General features: G+C 36.7%; 2 protein-coding genes across 7 annotated transcripts in view; one reads left to right on the forward strand and one right to left on the reverse strand.

Annotated features, from left to right (window-relative positions):
* Window positions 1-3,090, forward strand: part of sik2a (salt-inducible kinase 2a) — a 51,237-nt gene extending 48,147 nt beyond the window's left edge. For 4 of the 6 annotated variants that reach the window (XM_082170094.1, XM_082170096.1, XM_082170093.1 and 1 more), the window contains exon 13: window positions 54-3,090. In XM_082170094.1, coding sequence (XP_082026220.1) covers window positions 54-471 — 418 coding nt within the window. In that variant the 3' untranslated portion in view covers window positions 472-3,090. The remainder of the gene's footprint in view (window positions 1-53) is intronic. The other 2 variants (XR_014206140.1, XM_082170092.1) reach the window with 2 other exon arrangements.
* Window positions 3,091-5,840: 2,750 nt separating this feature from the next.
* ppp2r1ba (protein phosphatase 2, regulatory subunit A, beta a) lies at window positions 5,841-24,502 on the reverse strand. Its single transcript, XM_082170099.1, has 15 exons — window positions 24,350-24,502; window positions 23,445-23,535; window positions 23,207-23,307; window positions 22,863-23,095; window positions 21,161-21,308; window positions 20,780-20,935; window positions 18,050-18,164; window positions 17,436-17,506; window positions 15,256-15,390; window positions 10,670-10,843; window positions 10,405-10,465; window positions 10,021-10,175; window positions 7,908-8,050; window positions 7,711-7,802; window positions 5,841-6,930 (listed from the first exon to the last, which is right to left on the reverse strand). Exons 1-15 carry the CDS (start codon window positions 24,425-24,427, stop codon window positions 6,914-6,916), a joined length of 1,770 nt encoding a protein of 589 aa, XP_082026225.1. The 5' UTR covers window positions 24,428-24,502; the 3' UTR covers window positions 5,841-6,913.
* Window positions 24,503-26,046: the final 1,544 nt, after the last annotated feature.

Here is a 26,046-nt window from a genome sequence, read left to right on the forward strand (position 1 = left end):
CGACACTATAACTTTCAGTTATGACACCTTTTCAATTGTAATCCTATGTGTAGACTGCAGCAGAAGAGGCTCTATCTCCAGAAGCAGTCTCAGGTACAGGCCTATTTCCACCAGATGCAGCTGGCAGAGGATGGTTACCCCCCTTCCCAGGACTGCAGAGACCCCCAGAACAGTCCCCTGTCCACCCCTCCCTTCACATGGACCCAAACCCTAACCCCTTTTCTGGAGCCTGGAGCCTCATCCCTGGCATACGGCCAAAAGTCAGCCCGCTTTCCAGACTGGCCTCCGCCACCAGACAATCAAACAAACTACACCCCGTCCCTCCCTACAGAGCCCCTGTACGCATGGATTCCTGCCCAGCCGCCCAAAGCAGAGAGCCCATCGGCACAACACACACCTGAAGCTTCTTTCCTGGACTGCGAGATGGTGGAGACCGTAGAGGCCCCACAAGGGTGTGTACTCGTAAACTAAATGTGAAATAAAGCACTCTGAGGCTGGCTCTCAGACACAAGTGTGGTAAAAAAAAAAAAAGAAGCTCCCTCAGGGACGAACAAAATGCCATGGTTTGGGTCACATCTTACAGATACTACAGATGCGCACTTGATCCTTTGGTAGACCCTTACAGACCTTCATTTTCAAAGATGTTTGTGAGATGCGCTAGTGTCCTGATAAGTTTTTTTTTTTTTTTTTGGTAAGCACATATGAAATGTAGTGCAGCTACCATAGAGTTTAAAAATCAGTATTGAAGCAATATTCCTTTTCCTATATAATACTCTAGAGTTCTATGAGTTTCAGTGTTTTTATAAGTAGTTTGTTTAATACTTAAATGATTAGTAGCTACTCAAGTTTTCATTATTGGTAGTGTGTGATTTTTAAATAATAGATTATTAACAAAGAAATGTGTAAATATAAGGACGATAAAAAATAGTCAGCATGAAACAATTCAGAGCATTTTTTCCTTAGTAAAATGATGTACTTGTTACCCAGACAGCAACATAGTGTCGGCCCAGATCCGGCCCACATCTGGTACGCACAGATTCCACACGGCCCAGTCACATGTTGTTGTCTGGGTTGTGAAACAGGAGAACAAAATATAGAACGAGACCTAAGTACTACTAAGATGCCATTCAAGCTTGTTTCCAGCAAAACATGTAAAAAGAAACATTTTTAAAGATAATTGCGACTTTATTTCACAATTGCAAGTTTACATCTTTTTTTGTAAGAAATAACAGAATTATGAGATATAACCATAAACTCGCAATTCTGACTTCTTTTCTCAGTTGTGAGATATAAACTCGCAATTGTGAGTTATAAAATATAAAGTTTTTCTCTGAATTGCAAGTTTATATCTCACAATTTTGTGTTTATAACTCGCAATTGTGTGTTTCCAGTTCAGAGGAAAAAATACTGACTTTTCTTTCGAAATTGCGAGTTTATATTTCCTAGTTGGGGACATATTGTATATTTTTAAACCATAGATGCAGAAAAAAAACTATAAATTTATGTATGAAATTTGTATAGCATTTGGTGGCTATTACGTGGATCCTGGAAATCTTCTACATTTTGAACTGGAATCCCTCCATCCCTTCCTAAAATTCACTCCCTGGCCTGGACTCAGTCCCACCATATTTCCAGCACTGCGTCTAACGCATGTTTACATAGTAAAACATTGGAAAGGTTGAGCAGTGGAGTGCAAAAACACTTTCTGTTTGAATGGCCTCAAACACTTTACAATTTGATTCAAGATTCAATTTGTAAACATTTGATAATTACATATAAATGAACAAACTATAATTTGCAGCATTTATTAATCTAGGTTAATGTTAATTTAGACATATTAAGCAGTTGAAAATGTATTATTTATATTCACATAAATGAACATTTATGAACAAACATGAATTAACAATACACAAAAGTATATTTACAAAATGACCTTTAACCAAGATTAATAAATGCTGCAAAATATTGTTATCCACTTATATCATGATACCTAAAGCAGTAACTAATGGTAAGAAATTCAAACTTATTGCAAGTATTACCTCATTGCCTAAATATCTTTTTGATGGCTGGTTAACATTAACCAATAAGCATGCATGACCTAGGTGATGTCAGCAGACAAAAGTTGTTCTGAGCAATGATAAAATATTACAAAAACAAATCATCTGTGGAATAATATGCACTGATGGTTGTGCACGGTAAAACCAAACAACATGTGTTAAAGTAAATAAGGTTAATTTTGATTTCATGTTGACTTTACAAATACACTACCTACTTTGGACTCTTCGAAGTGGACTGGAAAAGTAGAAAAGAACAAGGTTACAGTATTTGTTTTTTTCCACCAGTATGTTTGTTTTTAGAGCCACTGTAAACATTCAGACTTGAGATACGTGGATTAAACCAATCAGAATCAACATACAATGATCTCACACAGCGTGCACTACTACTCAAACTGTTTATTTTTTCTTTCTTAGAAACTTAACGTGTTGTGCCTTTCAATTCTTATTGTTCCTTTCGAAGAATGTCTTATTATTAGATTTAATTCTTCAAGTAAAACTTCCTGTTTGGAAATGCAGTATGAATACTCTCTTTTAAAAGATACCTTGAACCAAAGTCTCCATTTAGGTTCTTTTTTAAAGTCCACTATGTGGATTTTTTTTTGGAACCAGCTACATGAGATAGTTGTCATGGTCCTACATTATATTCAAAAGTATAGCAATATCTAGAGAATAGTTCTGATGTTCAAAATATGGGTGTTGGTAGTGAGTGTTGTCATTTTATGCCTTTGGAGGAAAAAGATCTTATCGTGACTATTTAAAATTTGTAGTCAGTCTTTGACTAGTGTTGATATTATTACTGACATTGAAAAGTGAACTGTTTTGTTATAGTCGGTCTTCAGTGATAAGATGTTTCCCAATATGTAATCAAAATATGAATTTTGTTATACTAGGTTGAAAATGCTGAGTTTCTTGCACAAGGGGAAATAAAGGTCACACTCTCCTTGACTGAAATCATTTGTGCGAGTGATGTTTTTGTTCAAACCACGTCTCACAACACACTACCTCAGTTCTGACCATGTACAGAGAATGATGGACTTTCAGTGTTTAAAAGACTCCATTCCATTCACGATCAGACGGGATAACCTTTGTTTCCCTCGTGCATCGATGAGCCTTGGGCGCCCAACACACTGTCACTGGTTTGTGGTTTGTCCCTCCTCAAACCACTGCTGACTGGGAACAATCCACAAGCCTTGCATTTTCGGAGAGACTCTGACCCAGTCACCTTGCCATAGCAATTTGGCCCTTGTCGAAGTGGCTCAGATCTTTATGAATGCCCATTTCTCCAGCATTCAGCATGATGATTATGAGAACTGATCGGTTCATCTGATCGGTTCACATAATCTGTGGCCTAGTTAGATGATCAACATTCGCTTCACCTGTGACTGGTCATAATGTTTTGGCTCATCATTGTGAACACAGAATGGGTTATTGAATAGATTTACATTGCAATTAAAATTGCATAAAGTTAAGATATGCATTTTTACATAGATACGGATAAAAACCACAGTAGGTGGCAGCAAGTCAGTCTCAGGGTACGTTTACACGACAACGATAGTGTTGTTGTTGGTAGATGAGTTTTCCTGGTACAGACGACACCAATGTCAAAACGATCCCCATTCACACGGATCCACGAAAATAACTAAAACGCTGTATTCTTCTGCCAGGCCTTAGATGGAGATGAAATACTATAGACTGAACATAATGTGTATGTCATCAAATGCGTCATCGTCTTCAGAGATCAGTGTTTTTGTTGTTTACACGGAGACCATTTTCAAAAACTTTGCGTTTTCAGGCATCCAACACCGTTGTCGTGTAAACAAACGGCCAAAACGCATACAAAGTTTTACGTTTTTAGTTGAAAACGGTGTCATGTAAACAGCCGCTTAACGAGTGAGTCGTTCAATTATTCGATTCGCTCACAAGGACTGATTCATTCAGGAAAGAAGCAAGAATGGGTAATTGAGTCATTTTCTCAAACAATTAGTTCAACATGCAAATTTATTCAGGAATCCAAACACCGTTCTAACAGTGTCAGTCGCTGTCTGTAAATTCATTCAGAATACAATGTGTGAATAACTAATGTGTTTTGTCACCACAGTAATTCTTGTAGGTTTCAGTGAAACTTCAGTTTTTCTTAAATTAGCCATTTGATGCAGGCAATTTGTCACTGATCTCTAGATCCTAATACAAATTGGAGAAATGTTGCAAATATCATGTCAACCTGAGAACAGCCATCGTATAAATGTAACTTTATAGATAGCTGTTGAATGAATAGGAGTGTTCCATAAAGCTGGATAATTTCCCCTGATGATTAATCTGTGCAGAATGGCACTAACACTCAAATGTGAGTCGTGATGTTCCAGCTGTAAACTGTTTATCAGCAGGCACGACAACAGCATTCACAATTCAGACAGATAACAGCCTTGTCAGAACAAACGCTCAAAGCCGTGACCACTCTCAGAGCCGGTTAGACCTTGCATGCCAACTATGTGCCGGTGAAAATATGAATGAGTTTTAAAAACTGCCAGGACTTTAGTGATGAGATCTTGATTTGGATTTCTAAACGAATAAAAAAAAAATCTGACTGACGCACTTTGGTTTATTAACCAAACTGAGTATACCAATTATGTGAGTTTGACAGGTTAAAAATAAACCAAGCACTCTTTCTTAAGAACAGGATCCTTCAGAAGGATATGCAGAGCTGCTGGGGCTGACTGACTTCTCATTTAGTTCTTCTTGTGTTGTAGAAGACCCAACACAACACTAAGAGATGTTCTATTCATTGTCTGCAAAGAAGAAATGTATCAATTTTGAGAACAAAACGAAAAGAGGTGATGGGAAAATTACATTTAACAATATAATAATAAATATTAACTCAGTATTATTTTAATAGCCCAATAACCCTTTTCCTTGCATATTTATGCCGTTCAAAAACTTGATCACTTGATTTTTGGTGATCATTTTTCATTTATTTGCTAAAAAAATCCGTAAAACAGCAATATTGTTAATTACAACTTGAAATAACTTCTATTTAAAATATATTATAAAATGTAATTTTTTCCTGTGATGGCAAAGCTGAATTTTCAACAGCCATTACTCCCGTCTTAAGTGTCACATGGTCCTTCAAAAATCATTTTAATATGCTGATAAAAAAAAAAAAAAGATTGTATTATTGTCAATGTGCTACTGAATATTTTGTGGCAACTGTTACGCATTTTCAGAATTATTTTATGAATTGAAAGTTCAAAATAACAGCATTTTATTGAAATATATATTATTTTTTTTTTTGTAAGGTTTATAAATGTTTACTGTCACTTTTGATCAATGTAATGCATCCTTTCTGAACTAAAGTAAAAAAATAAATGATATAAATAAACCCCACACTCTTGAATAGTATAGTGTACATAGAGTACATAAAATCACAAAATAATAATAAACTAGTCACAATGTTCTCTGTTCTATTCATATTTATAGATTATTTTATCTCTCCTGCCATGACCTCACTGTGACTGGAGACAAGCAAGTTTCTAAAGAAAATTCAAACTTTTTTTGCATTCTCTGGAAGTTTTTTTTTTTTTTTTGACATAAGTTGAGTTCTGAAAGTTCAGTGTACTATGAAAACCTAGTACAAAAACTAGATAAAGGAAAATTTGATTTCTCATGATATGCCTCCTTCAATAAACAGCTCTGCTGCAATCCACTTCCAGCTTAGGCATCCTCACGCTATATTGCATTTTACTGTATATGGCTTGACAGATAACAGAAGGTCCACACACAGTGAAATGGGGTTATATAACGTTCTTTATTGAGTTCCCTTCCATCAAGGGCAATGAGACCATATTCATATAAAACCTGAAGCACATTCTAAAGACACTCATTACATAGAATATGCTACTATACTGACTGCACTCTGAAGCTGAAGAATCGGACAGTCAACATCACAGGCAAAAAGCATTGCGTTGAGGGAGAGTTTAAGATGCCCTGTGATTAATGAGCTTCTTAATATACAGACGGCCTACGGAACCTGTGTGCAAGAGGCATGCAGATGCATTCATATAAAGGACAAAAGTTAAACATCTTTTTAAAAACAAAACAAAAAAAGAAAATGTGCAATATGGTCAATGGCACAGAATGGAGAAGCTTGCCTTCTGAAGATAAAAAGGGCTGTTTAGGAATGCCCATTCTCTTTTAAAACAGTTGATGGAAATTTGTTGTGGTCCCTTTTAGACGATAAGCACTTTGAGAGCAGTACGAGAGCACACCACTGAAAGAATAGACATCGGCTAGTGCTTTATGGGGTCTTGGTTTAACAACAATCTGTGTACGACGGGGCACAGGAACACAGTATTCAAATGATAGTTGAAAGTTGCAGTAGTGATTCGGCCCTTTGTCATGCTGTGCGCATGCGCAGGTCAACTCGAGCTTAAAATCAGCACTAAGAGCAAACATGGTTCAGCCCATCAGAACAGATGACGCAAGTTAAATATAGACAACTGATGCATCAATACATCTATTTTTTTCTCTTAACCTATGATGCTTCATAAGATTGTTAGGTGAATAGTAAAACGCCATCTAAGTGTGTGACCCCAGGCTGAGGGTTAGCAAGTGAAGGGTTAGCAAGAGGGGCTCACCGGGCCTATTGCAGGGTAGGAACGAAGAGCAAGATGGTATGTGGTGAATAGCTGGAGAAAAAAAACAAAAACACTTAGAGAAGCCAAGTTTCTCTAAAACACTTCTCACTGATAGGGAACAGTACACATTGTTTCTCCATAAACAGTCCAGTGGATGGTCTTGGATGTCAATAAATACAATGGAGGTCAGCTTGAGATGGGTCTTACGTTCAGCAAGAAGGTACTTTAGGCCAGAGAAAGAACTGTAGGAAGAGAATAAAAAGAAAAATCAAGGATCTGATATAAATCGAAGAGCGAACTGGTTTGATGTAATTTTAAACAAAACAAGGTCAAAAGGAAGTTTGTTTGGAGTTTAAAAAAGCCAGACCAAAGCTCAATTTCCAGAAAAGTTTGCTTAAGTCATGACGTCATGGTTTGCGTGTCCAAACGCTTTCAGATACACTGGAGGGCTGCTTTATATAATTCTAATTGAAAGCGACACTGTTCTTTTATGTTTAATACCGTAAAGCTGCTTGCTTTAAAGCAATCTATTGTATGAAGTGCTACATACATAAACGTGATTTGACTGGAGTGCCGAATTGCAAAGCTTGTGAAAACATATCCACCACTATAATCTGGTGCTTTCTTAACTACTGTTTTCTCACTGCTGACATTTTTGCTGTGTGTTTATTTAGTTATTGAGAGGAAAGCGTGCTGCACATTAACATATTTATCTAAACGTCACTCCCAGCAGCATCGGGATGTTCGCTAACAGTAAACAGCTGGTCAGGTATTTTGAACTTCCTTTTACTCCCAAGCGAAGAACGAAAAAGAACTTCACCATCATTATATCGGCACCTTTAGAACTATCCATTTTATAATCTTACTATTAAATTAAATAGTTTTGATATTTTGATTTTAACTCAAGTGTTACATAATGCTGTCATTTTGCACTGATTCAGGTTGAATTTAAGAATGATAGTAGCTTTTAGGTTTGCATTTTTGATTGCACAACACTCAAGAGCAGCAGTTGTGGAACTCACCACTGATGGCCTCTTGAGCAAAATATTTGACATCCATATCTTGATCTGATGCCAGTTTCTCCAGCACCGGTTTCACATCAGTCTGCAGACAGCTGTAATCAAAACATCAGGGGAACATGATGCTAAAGTGAGTCAGTCACATTAAGAGAAATGTGAAGAGAAATTTGTTTTCTGGCCAAATGTGGATGATCCCATACCTGCTGTCCAGCACAGGTCCAATCTTCTGAAGTGACTTGGCCACATTGAAGCGAACATTGGCTACCTGGTCGTTTGACATCTTTAAAACTACAGGGAGCATGTGTTTGGTGGTAATATCCTGTCCACACACCTCAGACAGAGCCTAAAACAGACAGTTTCACACATCAGGGATCATGAGCTCTGTTCCCAAACTCCTGAAGTGAAGGCTTGATCAAAAAGATCCATTATAGATGTATTTTAGTCAATTTCCACAAAAAAAACCTAATTAACAACTTGTATCTGTGCCCCAATATCTGTTTTATGCTTACAGAATCACACAATTAGTTTAGCAACATGCTAACATCAAACTCTACACGAACAGATCAAGTTTCCCATGCGTTTTGTTTGAAGATCACCATTTGAGAAACTGCAACTACAAAGTTTAAATTCAGCTAGTATGCTGCCTTTGAAGGCTGTTGCCAATGTAGATAAGATGGTTCACTATGTTTTATTTAATATTGTAACTAAATCCAGGGATGCAAACACATGTATGGTCAAAAAAGAGAGAGGTTATCGAAGCCCTCGCCCCGCGGCAAATATCCAGATACTTACATAATTGTGATGAATTTAATCCTTTGTAAGTTATCATTTTGCAGTGTAAGATTACAGTTAACACCTTTAAATATTACATAAATGTATTATGTATTTTTATTAAACTTAGTGAGTGTATAAATCAGCAGCAAAAAGTAATTCTTGAGAAAATCTGCAGAGTAATTTTATAAAATCTAAACATGTTGATGAAAACAAATTACTATAAGTACTCTTATAAAATTCAATCAGGCAATCATACATTTCACAACTTTATATTTATATATGAATGTCAAGAATTCAGAAGTGTATATATTTATATAGCCTACACTACACTGAAATAATATACAATTAAATTTGTCTTATTTTAAATGTATTGTGCAGGCTAAACAGAGCGCACAAAGTGCGTATGCGCATCACGGGTGCAGAATGATGTGCTCAAAGCAACATGGAGTCATAGTGTGCAGCGCTGCACAAGTGCGCATTTAAAAGTTCACAATATAATGTGAATATATCATATTGGAGAGAGTTTTACTGTGCATCCTGCTGTAACCGGACGAGGCGCACGCGCTGTTTGAATACTGAATGGAGAATGATTGAAAGCCGCAGAGGAGGGAAAACAAGTTTCCGTAAACTTTAATTTAATGATGTAAATAGACTTCTGTCCCTCACATTATGCTATGGAATGGCTTCAGATGACTTTGACGCTCTCAGACCCAAGTCACCCAAACTGACGTGAAAAAAGCGGGAGGCGCCCGAAAAGCGCGCTGTTTGCATCCCTGTAAATCAGTGCGAGTAATGAATCATCTAATAGGTGGCAGTATTGCAAATCATAAAAAGGAAGAAAAAGAAAAGACAATGCAGTGTGTACTTTTGGGGATTCAAAACTCCCTCTCCACCTCCCTACATTTGTCTGTTGAATATGATTAATTGGCCAAAAAAGGAGAAAAATTACGAAGTTAAAGCGGCGCTATGCAGTTTTGGCAATTTCTTCGCTGTTTTCTCACTTTTTGCTTGCGGGTTTCTCTATAGAGCTCCGCCTACAGCTTCGGAATAGATATTTGACAACACCGTCGTCAAAACTCGTTGGTGACTCTCCCCCCTCCCATCTACTAACTTTGGTCATGTGCATTTGTTTTCAAAGAAAACGGCGAACGCACAGAGCCATGTCCACTCAGAGTCCACTTTTGTGAGTCCACAAAACTGCATAGTTCCCCTTTAAAGATGAATTTGAGCCTTTTGTTTTTTTCAAAACTACATATTACACGATAATATTGTTACTGTAAATTATACTGTCCACAATAATAGTCTATTTAAAATCTGAGTGCAACAACCCTGACTGATGCCAAAGTTTAGATAACAGACAAATATTTCATGGATGTAGCACCATTCTACAAAGAGAATAATTAAACTAAGACAGATTGTAATATATTTCAATGTCAAAACATACGGCAAACTGCACTTTTCCAGCTAGTACATCAGCACCAACCCCATACATTCCTCTGTGACTTAGCAGCTGTTTGTTAAAGATCAGGTCTGACTCACATTAATGCAGAAGAGGGTAGTCATCCTGTGCAGGTAGTTGGGGTCATTAGCCATTCCCAGCACTTTGGGCACGATGGTGTTCTGTGCCCACTCGGCTCCAAACTTCTCCACCAGCTTCATCAGGTTACAGGTGGCTGCCTCTCTGATGGCATACACTAAAGATTACAGAGACTAAAGTGTTAGTCTACTGACAGACTCCAACACATTATAACTGCAGTTTAAATTGTTCTATTACAAGCAAACGGAATTGCAAAAATAGCTCGATTTTCTAAGTCTCACATTTAACATTGTGTGGGACATTTGTGCCAGAGTTGAACACATTTTAACACTTTAAATGAAAAGGAAATTATGAGAAAAAAAAAGAAAAAAAGTTAAGTAACCTACCATGATCGACAAGCCAAGCCATGCACAGAGAATTGAGTTTCTCATCAAAGAACTCTACACCCTGGAACCACGAGAAAGAAGAAAAAAAAGATAAAAAAAGATGCCTCATCAGCTTACAGGACCCAAAGCAACTTTCCGTCAATAAGTTAATAGGATGATTCATTAAAATGCTTTAAGAGAGACTACAAATAAGAACTGACCAACGGGCTAGTCTGATTTCAATTTCAGGATAAAGTATTCACGGACATTGACGGTCAGGACTCACCAACTGTCCAGCCAGAAGGGGCATGTATTCGATAATTGCCAGCCGCACTCGCCATTTTGCATCTTCAGCCAGCTCAACAATAGCCGGAAGCAGAGACTGAGAGAGTTGACGGATTCCAATCACCTCGTTCACACAGTCCAAGTTTGAGATGATGTTGAGGCGAACCTCTGGACACTACAGAAAGGACATGACAAAATTTGTAACATTCCAGAAAACATGCTAAAAAATAACCAATACATTTGTGTTAATTACCAAAACTAAAATACAAAATATGTTAAAGCTAAACGCACACAAAAGCACAAAAGATAAAAGCACATAAAATTACTTCAAATGAAAACTGAAAATATATATAAATATAAGCTAATTCAAAAAGAGTAAATACTATAATACAGGGGTGCAAACTCTTCAGGGTCTGCACGATTCCCTTCAAAGCAAACAAACCAGCGCACCTTTATTCACTGCTTAGTGGCGGTTGTGTTGAAGCCAGCCAGAAATGCACAGGTGCTGCGCAACTCGGATATATTTAATATTCATATTGACTCATGAGTTATGTGTGTGCTAAATCTGCGCAGAAGTGTTGTCAAAAATACCGATAATTCGATATGTATCGATACTGAAATATCTGAAACTGTTCCAATACTCCTTTTCTGCAGTATTGACACACCGTTACCAGCTTCTCGTTCTTGCTTTCTCTTCTCTCCGATGGAAAAAGGAAAAAAAGTCGGCACACCATGGCTCCAAAAATTTGAAAAATGTCATGGTACTCACACACGTTTCGAGCAAGTAGGCTTGGGCGTATTTTGGATCCAGAATGGCGATAATAATAGTCCCTGATAATAGTATATAAATAATACTAAAGATACAAACACTGATACTAGGGCTGCACGATTAATCGCAATTAACATGAAATCGTGCTTATACCGATTTGGTTTATTGCGATTATTTTATTATGCGCAGCTTGTCAGTGACGGATGGCTCTGATATCAGTAGTAAATGCTGGTCCATCTGAAAGCACTGAGTTTGAGTCACTTATTACATGAATTTGAAAAAGCAACACAGGCCAAACATCTTTCCAAACATGAGAAGCATTTATGAATCTCTGCTCCAACAAAAGACAACATTTTAAATCGACAACGTTTCAATCTTCTGTTTATTCAGCCGCAGCGATTTCCTGGAATGACTTATGTTGTCTACTTCTGTGGGGTATATATGGCGTGTCTGCGTGAGAGCGCCAACTGACTTTCAGATGGAGCAGCATTTACTACTGATCAGAGCCGTAATTTCACTGACAAGCTGAGCATAAAATAAATCGCAGCCTTTGCCAAATCGCGTGCGGTTATTCGATTAATCATGCAGCCCTAACTGATACCATTTTCCAAATATGCTTTTTTTAAATACCACACATGAAAGTGCAGATTTTGTGTTTTACTTGTGTGTAATCAATTCAAAATGATTCACTAAATGGTTGGACTGATTCATTAAACTGTTTGAATCAAGCAATTTGCTGTGCAATTACAACAGCATGTTGCAATATATGTTAATCTCTGCATCCACTCAGCAAGGATGTTAACCCTCTGGGGACCAAAAACGCGCCCACGCGTTTTGCTCGTTTTTTTTTTTAGCAATGAAAAATAAACACAAAATGCTCTGTTAATTTTGATCTTTCATTTTCGTGTAATACATCAATCGATCCTGTTCAGTTTCTATTTTTTTTCTGTATACTCACAATACAAATAAAGTGTTTTGCTTTTTGACAAATAAAGAAAAACTAACATGATGCTATTTCTGCCTTCTCTCTGTCAGTAAACTCCCATTTGAAACGCGTTCGAAAATTATCTATAACTCCGCGAAAATTCAGTCAAACAGGCAAACAGACCCACGGGCATAAAGCTTGAGATCGCAGCTTTTAAATGAAGTAATTTATATAAAAAACAAATATTATCAGCTTCTGTAATCTGTATAAAAAGAGAGCGACTCCAGTCGAGCTCATTAGGAGCCATTCAAAAGTAATGTGACCACTCCCCGGAGAGCGCGTGCTATTCAAACGCAAATTCTGAGAACCATTTCAGTCTGTGAAACGCCCCCACATCAGCTGTAAACAAAGAGGCATAATATAGCCTACCTTATGGAGAAAATTTTCCGTGCTGATATGAGGAGCAGATCCCGCTGAGGAGTGAGGTAGGCTAAGTTATCCTTTCTCAAGTGTTAATGTGGAATAACGTTATGGAATAACGTTGTAGGCTTATGTAAACAAAAAGATGAATCGCGTTTCTATAATATGAATCGCGCGTCTATTTGTAAAGAGTGTTTAGCCTAAATATGAATCGCGCGTCTGTGTGTGAAAGAATAAACTGCTTTTACAGTTACAGTTACTGCGTTACAGTCAGGCGAAGTATGAAAGACAACATTTTGTTGACTAGATTTGGGTACAGTTTTTACTGTAGAATATACTGTCACATCAAATAAGCTTTTCTGAATATATATAAAATACTATTTTGTCAAAAATAAAGTCATAGACTAAGATGTTCCAATGTTGGCTATATTCAAACTAATGAATACATATGATAAAATGTAGGCCTATAATCTTTTTTTTTTTTTTTTTACAAAGAAAGAGTACTTTTTTTGCAGAAATATTGCTGAAATTGTAATTATTGTTGTAATTGTAACCTTTTTAATAAAATAGCAAAACATATTTACAAGATAGATGTAAGCAAAATCTTAAATGGTCAATATAAGTCTTCTTCAAAATATATATTTTGTCTTTGCATTGTGGCTCAGTCAGTGTCACACCTGAATGAATGGCTAATTATGCAGAGTCATTATGCAGAGTGGGTGGGACTAAGGTGTAAACTACTCCTCCCCCTCGCATATTGGCTTTCCAAGCAAAACCTGTTTTACACCATTTAAATCAATGTTTTTTTTTTTGTGAACGATAAAGCAAGACTATTTTCACATAATTTTGAAGCTAGAACTGAAAGGGACAACATCCATTAGTCAAAAGTCTTGTGGGCACATATTTTGTATGAGTTTTGTGGTCTTATTTCAGCAACTTTCATTTTTATTTTTTTAAATAACCACGCATAAACATTATTCTCTTAAAAATACAAACATCTACATACATGTTGCTCGCATATTATGGTAGGCCTGTTTGTGCTATATAGAGTGAATTTACACCTTTGCCATTAACATGTTTATAAATATCTGAAAAAAGCACAAATGTCAGAGCATGTCAGAACATCTCAAGGGCCCCAAAAACAGCTTGGTCCCCAGAGGGTTAACCATTAAAGGGATAGTTCACTTTGAAATTAAATTTTGGTATGTTTTAGCTTACCTCAGGGGCATCCAAGATGTAGGTGTCTTTGTTTCCGCAGTAGTTTCAATTTTGATATTTTTAGGTCAAACCGTTCTTGTCTGTCAGTCATATAATGCAGGTCTATGGGTCACCACCTCAAAGAGCATGCACAGAGAAGTCCAAATTAAACAATTCCCCATCGTAAGTACACATTGATGGCCTAAGACACGAAACGAGCTGTTTGTGTGAAAAAACAAACAGTATTTATATCGTTTTTACCTCTTGTACACTTTCCGGCGCTTGCGCAGACTAAGCCAGAACGCGCGCACACGTCACACACCAGGAAGCGCGCGCGCCCTCAGATCACTTGGACGTGGTTGTGTAGAGGTAAAAACGATATAAATACTGTTCGTTTTCTCACACAAACCGCTCGTTTCGTGTCTTAGGCCCTCAATGTGTACTTACGATGGGGAATTGTTTAATTTGGACTCTGTGCATGCTCTTCGAGGTGGTAACCATAGACCTGCATTATATGACTGACAGACAAGAACGGTTTGACTTAAAAATATCAAAATTGAAACTACTGCGGAAACAAAGACACCTACATTTGATGCCCTTGAGGTAAGCTAAAACATACCAAAATTTTATTTCAAAGTGAACTATCCCTTTAAATGTCAGTGTATCATTTCACAAGCGTCAATTTATCACAACATACAGGTTGACAACTATGTGACAGGATTTGTTTTTGTTTTTTTACACAGCACTACTCCTGAACAACACTGCAAGAACTAACACCAAGTAGGAAACTGTTTCCTGTTTTAAAACATGGATCAATGCAAGCTGCAGTGCAGGAGGTGGCTTTGTTCTATTTATTTCATGCAGTCTGTGTAACTGACAGATGTTCAAAGACTACTCCCATGCAACTTTAAGAAGAGCGATCGCAATACAGACAGCAGCAAGCAACAAAAAGCCCCAGTAAAATAAAGAGACGAGACGTGAGATAGTGTGCCGCACTCATCCATTCATCTCTCACTTCAATGCTTTCTGCTTTCCACTAAAAGGCTAGCATTAGCAATGCCTCACCTCGACAGGATCAAAGTGAGCAGTTGCACAGAAGTATCATCTGTGACTGGAACATGACGCAAATTACCTTAGCCAGACCTGTGCTGGCGCTCTCTGTCTCTCTCTCTCTCTCTCTCTCTCACACACACACTCTCTCTCTCTCTCTCTCTCTCTCTCACACACACACACACACACACACACACACACACACACACAAACACAGCAGGCTTACCTCATCTTTGAGCTGGGCCAGGAAAAGGGGAAGCAGGTGCTCAATGGTGTTGTCTTTGCCTAAGATGGTGGAGAGGCCCATAATGACTGACGCCAGTGCAGACTTCACATGCTGATTAGTGTCTGAGACAAGTTCCTGTTGACAGAGGTGCAACAACACAATGCCATCAATTGAAAAATGTTTTGATACAACTCTCAATCACTTGTGATACTTGAGGGCTACATAAACTGAAATCTCACTTTAAATCAAGCGTAACATCACTAAATATCCAGCAAAAACTACTATTACATACATGTGTTACACACACACATCTATAATCTATATATCTATCTATATCTATCTCTATATGCACACACTAACATTCAAAATGGGTTCAATAAAATGTATTAAATAAAAATGGAAGATCTTGTTTAATGCAATGCAATAAAAATATATAAAAAATTACTATAAAACTAAATACTGCACATAATAATTACAAACATGTTGAATGTTTCTATTGCAATGAAGGATGTCACAGCTCCCACCATTAGAAATATTCTAATGTACCTCAGCTACACTAAAAGGTTTGGAATAAAATGTGCTGTGCTGTCATGAATCTTGACATTGTTTGGATCTATGCTGTGGGAATATACAAAACAAATGGCACTCTCAAAAATACTCATATTAGCTCCCAAAACACCTGTCCAACAGTGGTTTGAATCTGCACGAAAAGAAATTTTCAACAGAACAAGATGCTTTTTAGGAGATTCCCCCTTCTATGTAAAGCGCTTTGAGTGCTGAGAAAAGCGCTATATAAATGTAATGAATTATTATTATTATTACAATACAGGAGAATATAACACAAAGAAAAGTGATCTAGTGTTGCTACAGCCAGTAGGTCAGACTGAAGACACAATGACACACTGTTAATCTGATCTTGTTTAAGTCTTAGACGCTTAAAGAACAGATGCTGACTCAAGAGTTATCTGCCAGTAACTGATCCAGAATTGGAACTACACACCAATTAAATGTGATGAGCACTGGAACAACGAGGAACAAGCTTTCAGCCTGAAAAGTGATAGATTGCAGAGATGTTGTTGACAAGTGCTGACCAGCATATGCGACAATTTCCCGCTAAGCAACTAAAACATGTCTTAAATTGTACGATTTCACTCACCTGGGATTGAGTTTGAGGCAAAAAAGAATTTAGTGCAGATATAATTTCATTGCCTTCTGAGCTTTACGCACTGTCACTTGGCTGGCTGAGAGCGCCCTCTGTCGCTTTCTCTCACATATGTACACGCAACATGAGAGAAACAGAGGCTTACACATACTGCGTAAAGTGAATAGATGCGCTAGATCTAAATGCAGGCCTCAACAATAAGGAACCCCTGATGGCCAAGAGTTGACGGAACCATCACTGATTGGGCCAGTGCTGCCTCGTCATGGAAGATTATAATTTGCACGTGTTCTTAAGCCTTGCCAATCTAAACAAAGCGCAAGTTGATGCAAAGGAGAACTCAAATCGGTACATGGTACATTCGAAGCGCGCACCCAGAAAGCCGCGTTTCGTTTCCTAGTCTTTTTCACATCGTCTTGCGCTGGAACAGACAAATTTAAACAAAATGATGCAAAAATCCCTGTCTTGGCGAGTATCCTAGTAAACGTCGGTAAACGGTTGAGAAAAGACAACATGTACAGTATCAGTATATTGGATCTGTGCATTATGTCTTAAAGTGTCTGTGTTATTAAAGTTAATCAAGCAACTAAAGGCACACTGCAAAAAATCCATCACTGCTCTTGACTGAATTACTGATTCATCTATATTTAATTTATACAGTGAAGAACATGCAGTTTTTTTTACATTTGATAAGTTTTGATTAAAATTTCTGTACCTAATCTGTATATAATTAGTGTTAGATCTACCTAAAGAACCTGAAAAGCACTGTTTATTTCACTTGTATGTGTGTTCTATTGTTTATTTGTGCTATTGCTTTTAGCTTGATTATTTGTTCTTATTTTATTACAGACTGTTTATTTGTCTTTATATTGTACAAAATTGATATTTTATATTTATCTAGACTTTTTCTATGTTTTTTACAATCGCATTGTTCTTGCATTCCATGTAATAAGGCTGGTGAATAAAATAAAAAATGTACTAGCCAAAGGCGACTGAAGCCTTGGCTGACTGAGCATTTTACCTTAACACAGGGAAGAATGTGTGACATGATGATAGTCTCTCTGCTGTCCTCTGGCAAATTTTCACAGAATTCTAAGGATAAGAAAAATAAACTATTAGGGTCATCACAATAAACAAATTTCAGTAGGCAATACCAGTAAAATTTCACAATTTTCAGAGAAAGACCCACTTAAGAGTAAATTTACAAACAAACTGCAGACTAGATGGGACTTAAGACATCTGCAGTCTTTGAACCACAGTTTGCTACAATACCAGCTACACTCATAACGCAATGCTGATTATATTACAAATATTGTTAAATATTGCATTCTTTATGAGAAGAACTAAACACATTAAAGCTGAAAGAAATAGAGGCATATTTCAGCAAATTAAAAATGTGATTCTGGAATACAAGTAAAAAAAAATCTGAAATTTGCTGTGATTCATATAATGCAATTAACCTCATTAGGATTCATGACTAATGAGAGATGTACATGAGGCCAAGGTTATTTGTATAGCGACATAGACAGATGCTTATAACTTATTTCCCATTTAAATCTATTACCCAAATTAATAGCAGAGGTATTCAACTTCAGGATCACGCATTACATGGCTGCTCTGATGCCTCTCTCTCACCTTTGACTTTGTTTGCAGCAGCAGCACGAACCTCAGCCTCACAGTCTTTCAGAAGGTTCTGGAAGGCTGGCACTAGGTCATTCTTTGTGATTTCTGGACCCACAGCTTTCTGCAACTGTAAATTCACAGAGACAAGAATGTCATTTCATATTTCCATTTTTCTGTAGCACCTCAGTGTTTCCTGCAGACTGAAGGACAAAGGCACTTCCGTGGCACGCTAGGATACAATCAAGTCTATTCTAGCACTGTGTGTGAGATGAGGTACAGAATCCCTGTTCATTGCTTTTTACACCGAGGCTATTTCTGGGAATTTGTATGACTACATTCAACATTACTTTTCCAGAAAAATCTGACATTTAAAGTGGCTCAGGATAATCCAAAATCATCCAATGACATGACAAAATAATATGGAACTGCATTTAGGTCAAGTTGCACAACAATACACAATAATAAGCATCAAAGCAGGATTATAGTGACCAGTGAACTATTATGTGGTGTCATCCTGAAACTGTGGAACCAGCTGTTGAACCTTAGCACTGATGCATACTAGGGAAGAGGTTTCCAGGAAGCTTATATAACATTAGCAATATAAAACAAAGTTAAAAAGGTGCACAAATACAGATCTTATAACAGTGATTGCTACATCACTATTCAATGGTAGAGCTCTGCCACTGCTGAATCAACGTTAATTTATGACCCTCACAAGATTGAATGTTTTGAATCAGTCTGACGAGTCCTTTATTGGCTCAAAGTGGTTACTCCATTTATATCGGACTCACTTAAGTCAAGCTCACAATAAAAGATTGAAGCTTGTCGCTTTTGATGTTTCAGTCTGCATCAAGAATTTGCTGATCGCAGTTTGTTCACATTGCACTTGTAAGGCACACACAAATCAGTCGCAGTCGCTTCAACAGATTGCAGATTTGTTTGAAACTGCTCCCATAGAGTAAGAGAGCAGCAAGGAAAATCAGACAAATTAAAAGTGTATACTAATCAAAAGTTTTGGGTCAGCAAGATTTTCTTTTATTCAGCAAGGATGCATTAAATTCATCACACGTGGGTGGCAGTTACAAAAGATTGCCATTTCAAATAAATGCAGTTCTTTTGAACTGGAAAAATTACCAGTTTCCACAAAAATATTGAGCCGCAGAACCATTTTAATCTGTGATGATAAATGTTTCCAGAGCGCCAAATCAGTAGGGATTAGGGTGACAATTCACATATGAATTGAGATTCCATTAATAACGTGATGTTGTCGGAACAAAGGCAGCGGCAGTCAACTGCAAGAGCAGTCCAGCACCCGGACAGTTTACAGGGAAGCATATGAATGAAGCTTACTCACCAACAACAGTACATATCAATATCTTAACAAATAGAAAATAGTCTTAACCGTTACCGGAAGACGTCAAGCTTTTCTTGTGATCTTGCCGCCTCTGTGTACAGGTACTTTTTACACAGGCATTTGTGGTAATGAACAATACATGCTTGTAAAAGCGAATTAACACATCCTGTATCTGAGGCTAAGTCACTAAATATTGAGAATGCAACAGCTTGTATTATGTTTTTCTATTTTCCCAAGCTATCAGCCACTTATTGAAACTAGCTGACAATCCCTTCCTTTGCGTCGATACATGTCTTCTCAACTTGACGCTCACATAAACTGATCACATTTTAATTCAGATATCACACAAAAAAGCCCTCTAAAAACATAATATAATAAGCAGACATGGCAAAACAGTTCCAGGGGAGCAAATATAAACAAAATAACTAGTATGACCCACATTTTACAAAATGAAAGACAAGAATTTATTATGAATAAAATGGTTAAATATAAAATATTTAGATATTATAAATTGATTGGTAAAATAAAACAATGACGTAACACTTTACAATAAGGGTTTATTTGTTAACATTAATGTATTAAACATAACATAAACTAACCATGAGCAATACATTTGTTACTGTATTTGTTCATCTTTGTTAACGTGAGTAAATAAAAACCCAGCTGTTCATTGTTTGTTCATTTTACTTCACAGTGCATTAACTAATGTTAACACACAAAACTTTTGATTTTAATGTATTAGTAAATGTTGAAATTAACATTAACAAAGATTAATAAATGCTGTAGACGTGCAGTTCATTAGTTCATGTTAATTAATGTAGTTAACTAATGAAACCTTATTGTAAAGTATTTAAAGTGTCATTTAATTTCCTTTATTTTTCCAGTTAAATTTTAATTTGAGCTAAAATAATGATTATAATAAAATTCAAAGTTTAAAATCTATCCATTTAATTGAATTGAAATTTGAATCGAATCGTGAGATTCCAAAAGATTCCCACTCCTATAAATCAGCATATTAGAATTATTTCTGAAGGATCATGTGACACTGAAGACTGGAGTCATGATGCTGAAAATACAGCTTTGCCATCAAAGGAATAAATGACATATTAAAATATATTAAAATAGAAAAGAGTTATATTAAATTGCAATAATATTTCACAATAATATGCAGCCTTGGCGAGCATAAAAAACTTCTTTCAAAAACATCTTACTGACCCCAAACATTTGAACGGTAGTGTAGTTATGATCATGCGGAGAATTATGAACCATTTGGGGTGGGAGCGGTCCCACTGCGTGCAAACAGCACTTTGCGGTAAACACTTGGATTTTCCAATAAAATGTAATTGCACATAATTAACTACATGATTAACACACATAATTATGCTTACATCTGAGAATTTGTCTGCAACCATGTAGCGAACCCTCCAGGACTTGTCCTCTGCTGCCTGGCGCAGGGTGGGCATCACCAGAGCTTCCAGATCCTCTTGAGGCAACAGAGTGGCAATGCTGACGCCAGCCTCCACGGCCAGGAGACGAACAGAGTCCTACAGTGATGTAAATGTTTGCATTCAGATGTCAGAAGTAAACACTTTGATATTTACCATACTATTCTGCTGCAGCACTGAGTTACATAAACACAATGAAAACCTTTCAAGACTGTATTGGTCTTGTCATGCAACGTGTGCTCAAAACCTTTAGCTGTGGTTTGTGGTTTTAGCTGTGGTTTAATTAGTGTGTGTACATTTTAGTTAGTATTACTGAAACCAGACCTGCTCATCAGATGCCAATGCAGTGAAGAGGGAAATGATGTCACTCTTAACATACTCCAGCTCCAACACTTTGGCAAATTCACCCAGCTTGGAGGCAGCTGCACGGCGCACCATGGGAGTGTCATCAGAACACAGGGTGCGGAAGTGCCTGAGGAGAGACGGTACATGTGGTAACATGTGTCCAATTAAATGGAAAATGAAGACGATGAGGTAGTCATTTTCCTTTCCACTTTGTTTTTTTTTAAATTAACACTACTATAACTATAATTACACTTAGTCTATATGGCTATTCATTCCCAGAGTGAATAATCATCACAATAAACCATAAATTGTGCCCAGTCAGACCAGGGACAAAAATTTGTCTGATGACAAAATGCGTTATAGGTTCTGTAAAAAAAACGATCAAAAAGATGCTATTGGTTTTGGAGCCCTGTTTTACAGCTGCTGATATTGTCGATACAAGAGAAAGCAAGAGAAAGAAGTGATGTGACAAGACTGAATGCATTTAATATGCATTTATTCTGGGGTGACTGTCATGAAATCCGTTAAAAACATGCCTGGATTAGGGATGCACCAATACCATTTTTCATAACTAATCCAATTACGATACCCAAATTCTGAGTTTTGGCCGATACAGGTGCTGTTTTTTCTTGTCCATTGTGGAATATCTTTACCTCTGTATGTGTGTGTGGAACTGATGATCACTATTTTGATGATCACAGTCCACTAAATACACACTACTTCATTATAACAAATTAATAAAAATACATAATCATAACCTATAACAAAAAAAACCTTACAAACTTGGTGAATGGACAATTAAGCACCAAATTCTAGGAAAAATCTTGGGTACACTGTTATTTAATAAAACCTTAACATTTAGTGGAAAAATATGATTTAGTGGGGAAATTGCAATTTGGTTAATTGCAGCATTGGAGCCAATACTGATACTGAATATTGGATCGGTGCATACCTAGTCTGGTTCATATTTTAATCCAATCGAAAAAACAATTATTTTTTTTAGTAAATTATTCCTGTTTTAGGGTCATTTTTTCATTGTCAGATTATTTACATGACAATTAAGCACATTTTCATCCCAAATTCTCATCACTAATGCAAAAACAGAACTTAATACATTGAAGCAGTATCTCTTGCACTGCCTTTTGTAATTTATGCTGATTCTCACCGTAAAAGTAATAAGAATTACTACATGTATTCAGCAAAAATTAAAGGTTACAAAGGCACATGAATGTAAAAAAAATGGTGTGCACGGAAAAATCATTGATAAATGATGTAATCATTTTAATTTCATTGTGTTTTTAAAAAGTAATGCCGGTAACACTACACGATTTTCAAAGTCGCTGAATTGCTGTTCTTCTCACACATCACGACTATCTAGTTGCTTTTGTGCACACAGGGGGGTACGTAAGATTCCGCTTGAGATTAGATTTATTCCTGTTAAAAGTGGTCACCCCGAAGAAGCTTGCGATACAAGTTATCGGTGCACTGATTTGCAGCGAAAAAGAAATAAAGAAGAATATGATGTTCTGTTGCAGGTCTGTGACAAATCAGTGCTTCTCTCAGATTGCGTCTTTGATAACCATAACCCCCACACAACATGACTGTCACTCGCGTAAACAAACAGACTGAAAAGAAAAGTAGGATTACAGTAAAACACTCCTCACAAATATGTTGAACTTACTGGCGGATCTCAGCTTTGACTGTGCTGGAAACTCGTGGGTAGCAGACACTGAAGAGACCACAGGCAGAGGTACGTGACGTGAACCAGTCACCACTGGCCAAACGCTTTACCAAAGGCTCAAAGTGCACTTCCAGGTCCACTGGAGAGTGCTCATGGGAGATCTTCCGCAGGGACTCCACTGCCTTGTCTCGCACCACGGTCTCTTCAACTGTAGCCAGACTCTCCAAAGGGGGCTGAAAAAACCCAAGACGCAAGTAAGAAAAGTCACAAGCAAACCAATTTAAATTCAGTTTGTCACAGTTAAATTATTTTATCTAATCAATTTCCTAAGTCATAAAGCTTACAAGGAGACAGTGCACATATTCAGGGCCTCCAACCAGCAGGGTGAAGTTCCCCAGTTGTTCAGCAAGGGCAAGCAGAACTTCATCCTCATCGTAGATGGTATCTGATCAATCATAAAATGACAAATTGGAAGTTATGTACAAAAGCATTCATGAGTGAAATAGGTTACAACACCTAAAATAATAATGTTATAGTAATTTTTGACAAGGAAATAAACCAGCAGTCATCAAAAAACCTTACCTGTGAGGAAAGGTAGAAGTTCAGTGCGTGTCCTTTCGACCCCCAAAGCTAAGGCGATGGTGGACAGTTTCTTAATACTGTTCAATCGTAACTATAAGTTAAAAAAAAGAAAAGAAAAAAAAAGACCAGAAACCTGTTAAGAAGATAGTCTAATATATTTGATGGTGAAACAGCTGTAATAATGACATTGAGACCAAAAACACTAAAGTTTTTAATTCCTTACTTGATTTTGGTCCTATATCTTTATAATACGAGCAAATGAGCTATCCTATTGGTGACGTTAACTGAAAACCAGTACTTTAATGTATTTCAACATCACGCACAAAATGTGCAATACATATTCCACATTTAATGAATACTAAAAAGTTAACTAATAAGTTTGATATATCATCAAGTAGTCTCTTAATTACTGAATTATAGTCTTTTGAAAATGACAAACTGTGAATGTGTTCAAATGCCAACCAATTAAACAGTCGTGTCAGGCGTATTCTCTAAAACCTTTACCGTGCTTTAAAATGTCTTGTACTAAAATGATGGGATTCTCTATTATGCTAGTCAATGACATAACAGGTAAATCACAGAACAGCTAGCCGTGTTAGCAAATCACACAAACTTTTCTGCGTCACACTTTATTTACAAACGAAACTTGGTCATTTTACACAGATGAAATAATACATTTGGTTGTGTTAAATGACATACGGGTGGCTTTAGCTGTCAGTCAATTTGATATATAATATTGTAGTGTCTTAATTCCTGAATTATCTTCTCGTTACTAAGTTAGCCAGTCGGCTAAACTAGGACAGGCCATCTTACCGGTTGCTTAGCTATTCGTGTCAAGTCAGACGTACGCGTTCGAGTGTATTTCTAAAAGTAGAAATTGGTGTAAATCTACTTATTTTGTTTACCTGAACATCTTCATTTCTTAATTCGTCAATTAACACAGCAATAGGGTAAAGAGAGTCGTCGCTGTCTGCTCCCGCCATCTTGGATGCTAAACGCTGTTTAGCTAGTTCCTGCTACGGGGTTTCTCCGGGTTTCTCACTGATGCCTGTGCACGAGCCCAGCCCAGTACACTAAAAAGCGCATGAGCTCGAGATGCGCGCACCCCAGTGTTGCATACATACAATTGTATAATAATAATATTATTCATATTTTTTTTAAATGTTGCATATTTATTCATCCAATATATTTTGCTTTTCAGTTTAATTGTTGGCTATTAAATGAAATGGCAGGTGAAGGCTATTCTATTAGAATTAGAAAAAACTCCACTGGTGTCAAAAAGGCATAGGAGATGCAGAATATATGAAGAATAAGAATAACTATATCAATTGTTGTCTATAATTGTGAGGAAATAGATTTGTTATGAAATAGGTCCCATAGGCTATTTTATGTTCCGATCTCCATGAAGATATTTTGCGAATATTTTACTATTGCCAAGCCCAAGATATACATGATTTGCTAAAAGATGAATAATACAGGAGTTCTTATGAAATATTCCAGAAGTGATTAAGAATGATTGGTGCACCATCTGCTGAAATGGTTCTTTTTTTAATAAGTAGGCTATGTAGACAAGCCTATTTAAATGTTAGGCTACATAAAATATCTCGCTATATCAAAAGCATCTACATTTGGGGACAAATTCTATTACTAATGAATAAAGCCCATGTGGAACGTCTGTCCCAGGAGTATAAGGACCTTTTAACTTCCTTTATATTTGGATGATTTGTTACCAATTTTATTGACCAATTTATTTACAGGAATATTGTTGAAAATCATGTTGAAGAACCATTTAATCATTTCATTTGTTCCATATAATGGAATAGCATACTACTCTACTTTTACTATTCTGCCATAATAGTATGCAGTGTTTGCAGTGTAGGCTTACTCAGTATCCACATTCAATGCACATAGAGACTTTACATTTGCTAAAGCATTCAGGATGCTTCCGAAATCATATACTCTCTTGAGTAGGTATTTTGAATAAGTAATTACTTTGTGACCGCTAAAAAAGTATTAATGTAATCCGTACATACTACATTCACCGTGTTGTCATTATCATGTGACCTACCAGCATCAGTTGCATCACTTCACTGCCATTCACAAAGCCTCTCCCATAGCCTCATGGGATAGTAAAATGTCCATCAGCACACTTCAGAATCTCACTGGAAGTAGTAGGTCATCCAGGTAATTTTGTCTACTTTTATGAGTACTGTGTATTTAGACATACTTATTTTGTCACATACCAGTATACAGCCAACTGTAAGGAATATTGTATCCCACAATGCACTTCACAAAACTTGACCTTTCTTTTCTAGACCTTTCTTGTTATTATTTTTAAATAAAAACTAAACCATTAAAACAACATTAACTGAAATAAAACAAAATTTTAAAAACGTATTTTATTTCAGTTGCCAATGAAACATTTCTCATTTTCAAAGTGGAAGTGCTTAATTAACTAAAAACTAATACTTAATTTAGACATATTAAACACGTACAACAAAATTACTAAAACTTTACCTTTTAGTACAAATTTTATTTACTTGAAATGAAAAGAGAAAATAAAATCTAAATCCAAATATTAACAAAAACTATAACAGTATAC

Source organism: Leuciscus leuciscus, assembly GCF_965113295.1.
Source record: "Leuciscus leuciscus genome assembly, chromosome: 5".
NCBI lineage: Eukaryota > Metazoa > Chordata > Actinopteri > Cypriniformes > Leuciscidae > Leuciscus > Leuciscus leuciscus.

Excerpts from the sequence above, each read along its gene's own strand:
- ppp2r1ba (XM_082170099.1), bottom strand. The coding sequence starts at position 24,427 with ATGGCGGGAGCAGACAGCGACGACTCTCTTTACCCTATTGCTGTGTTA. Across the intron at positions 10,844-15,255 it reads TGGCCCAGCTCAAAGATGAG|TGTCCAGAGGTTCGCCTCAA; the intron begins GTAAGCCTGCTG and ends TCCTTTCTGTAG. Across the intron at positions 8,051-10,020 it reads CTACCCTCTTCTGCATTAAT|GCTCTGTCTGAGGTGTGTGG; the intron begins GTGAGTCAGACC and ends TGTCTGTTTTAG.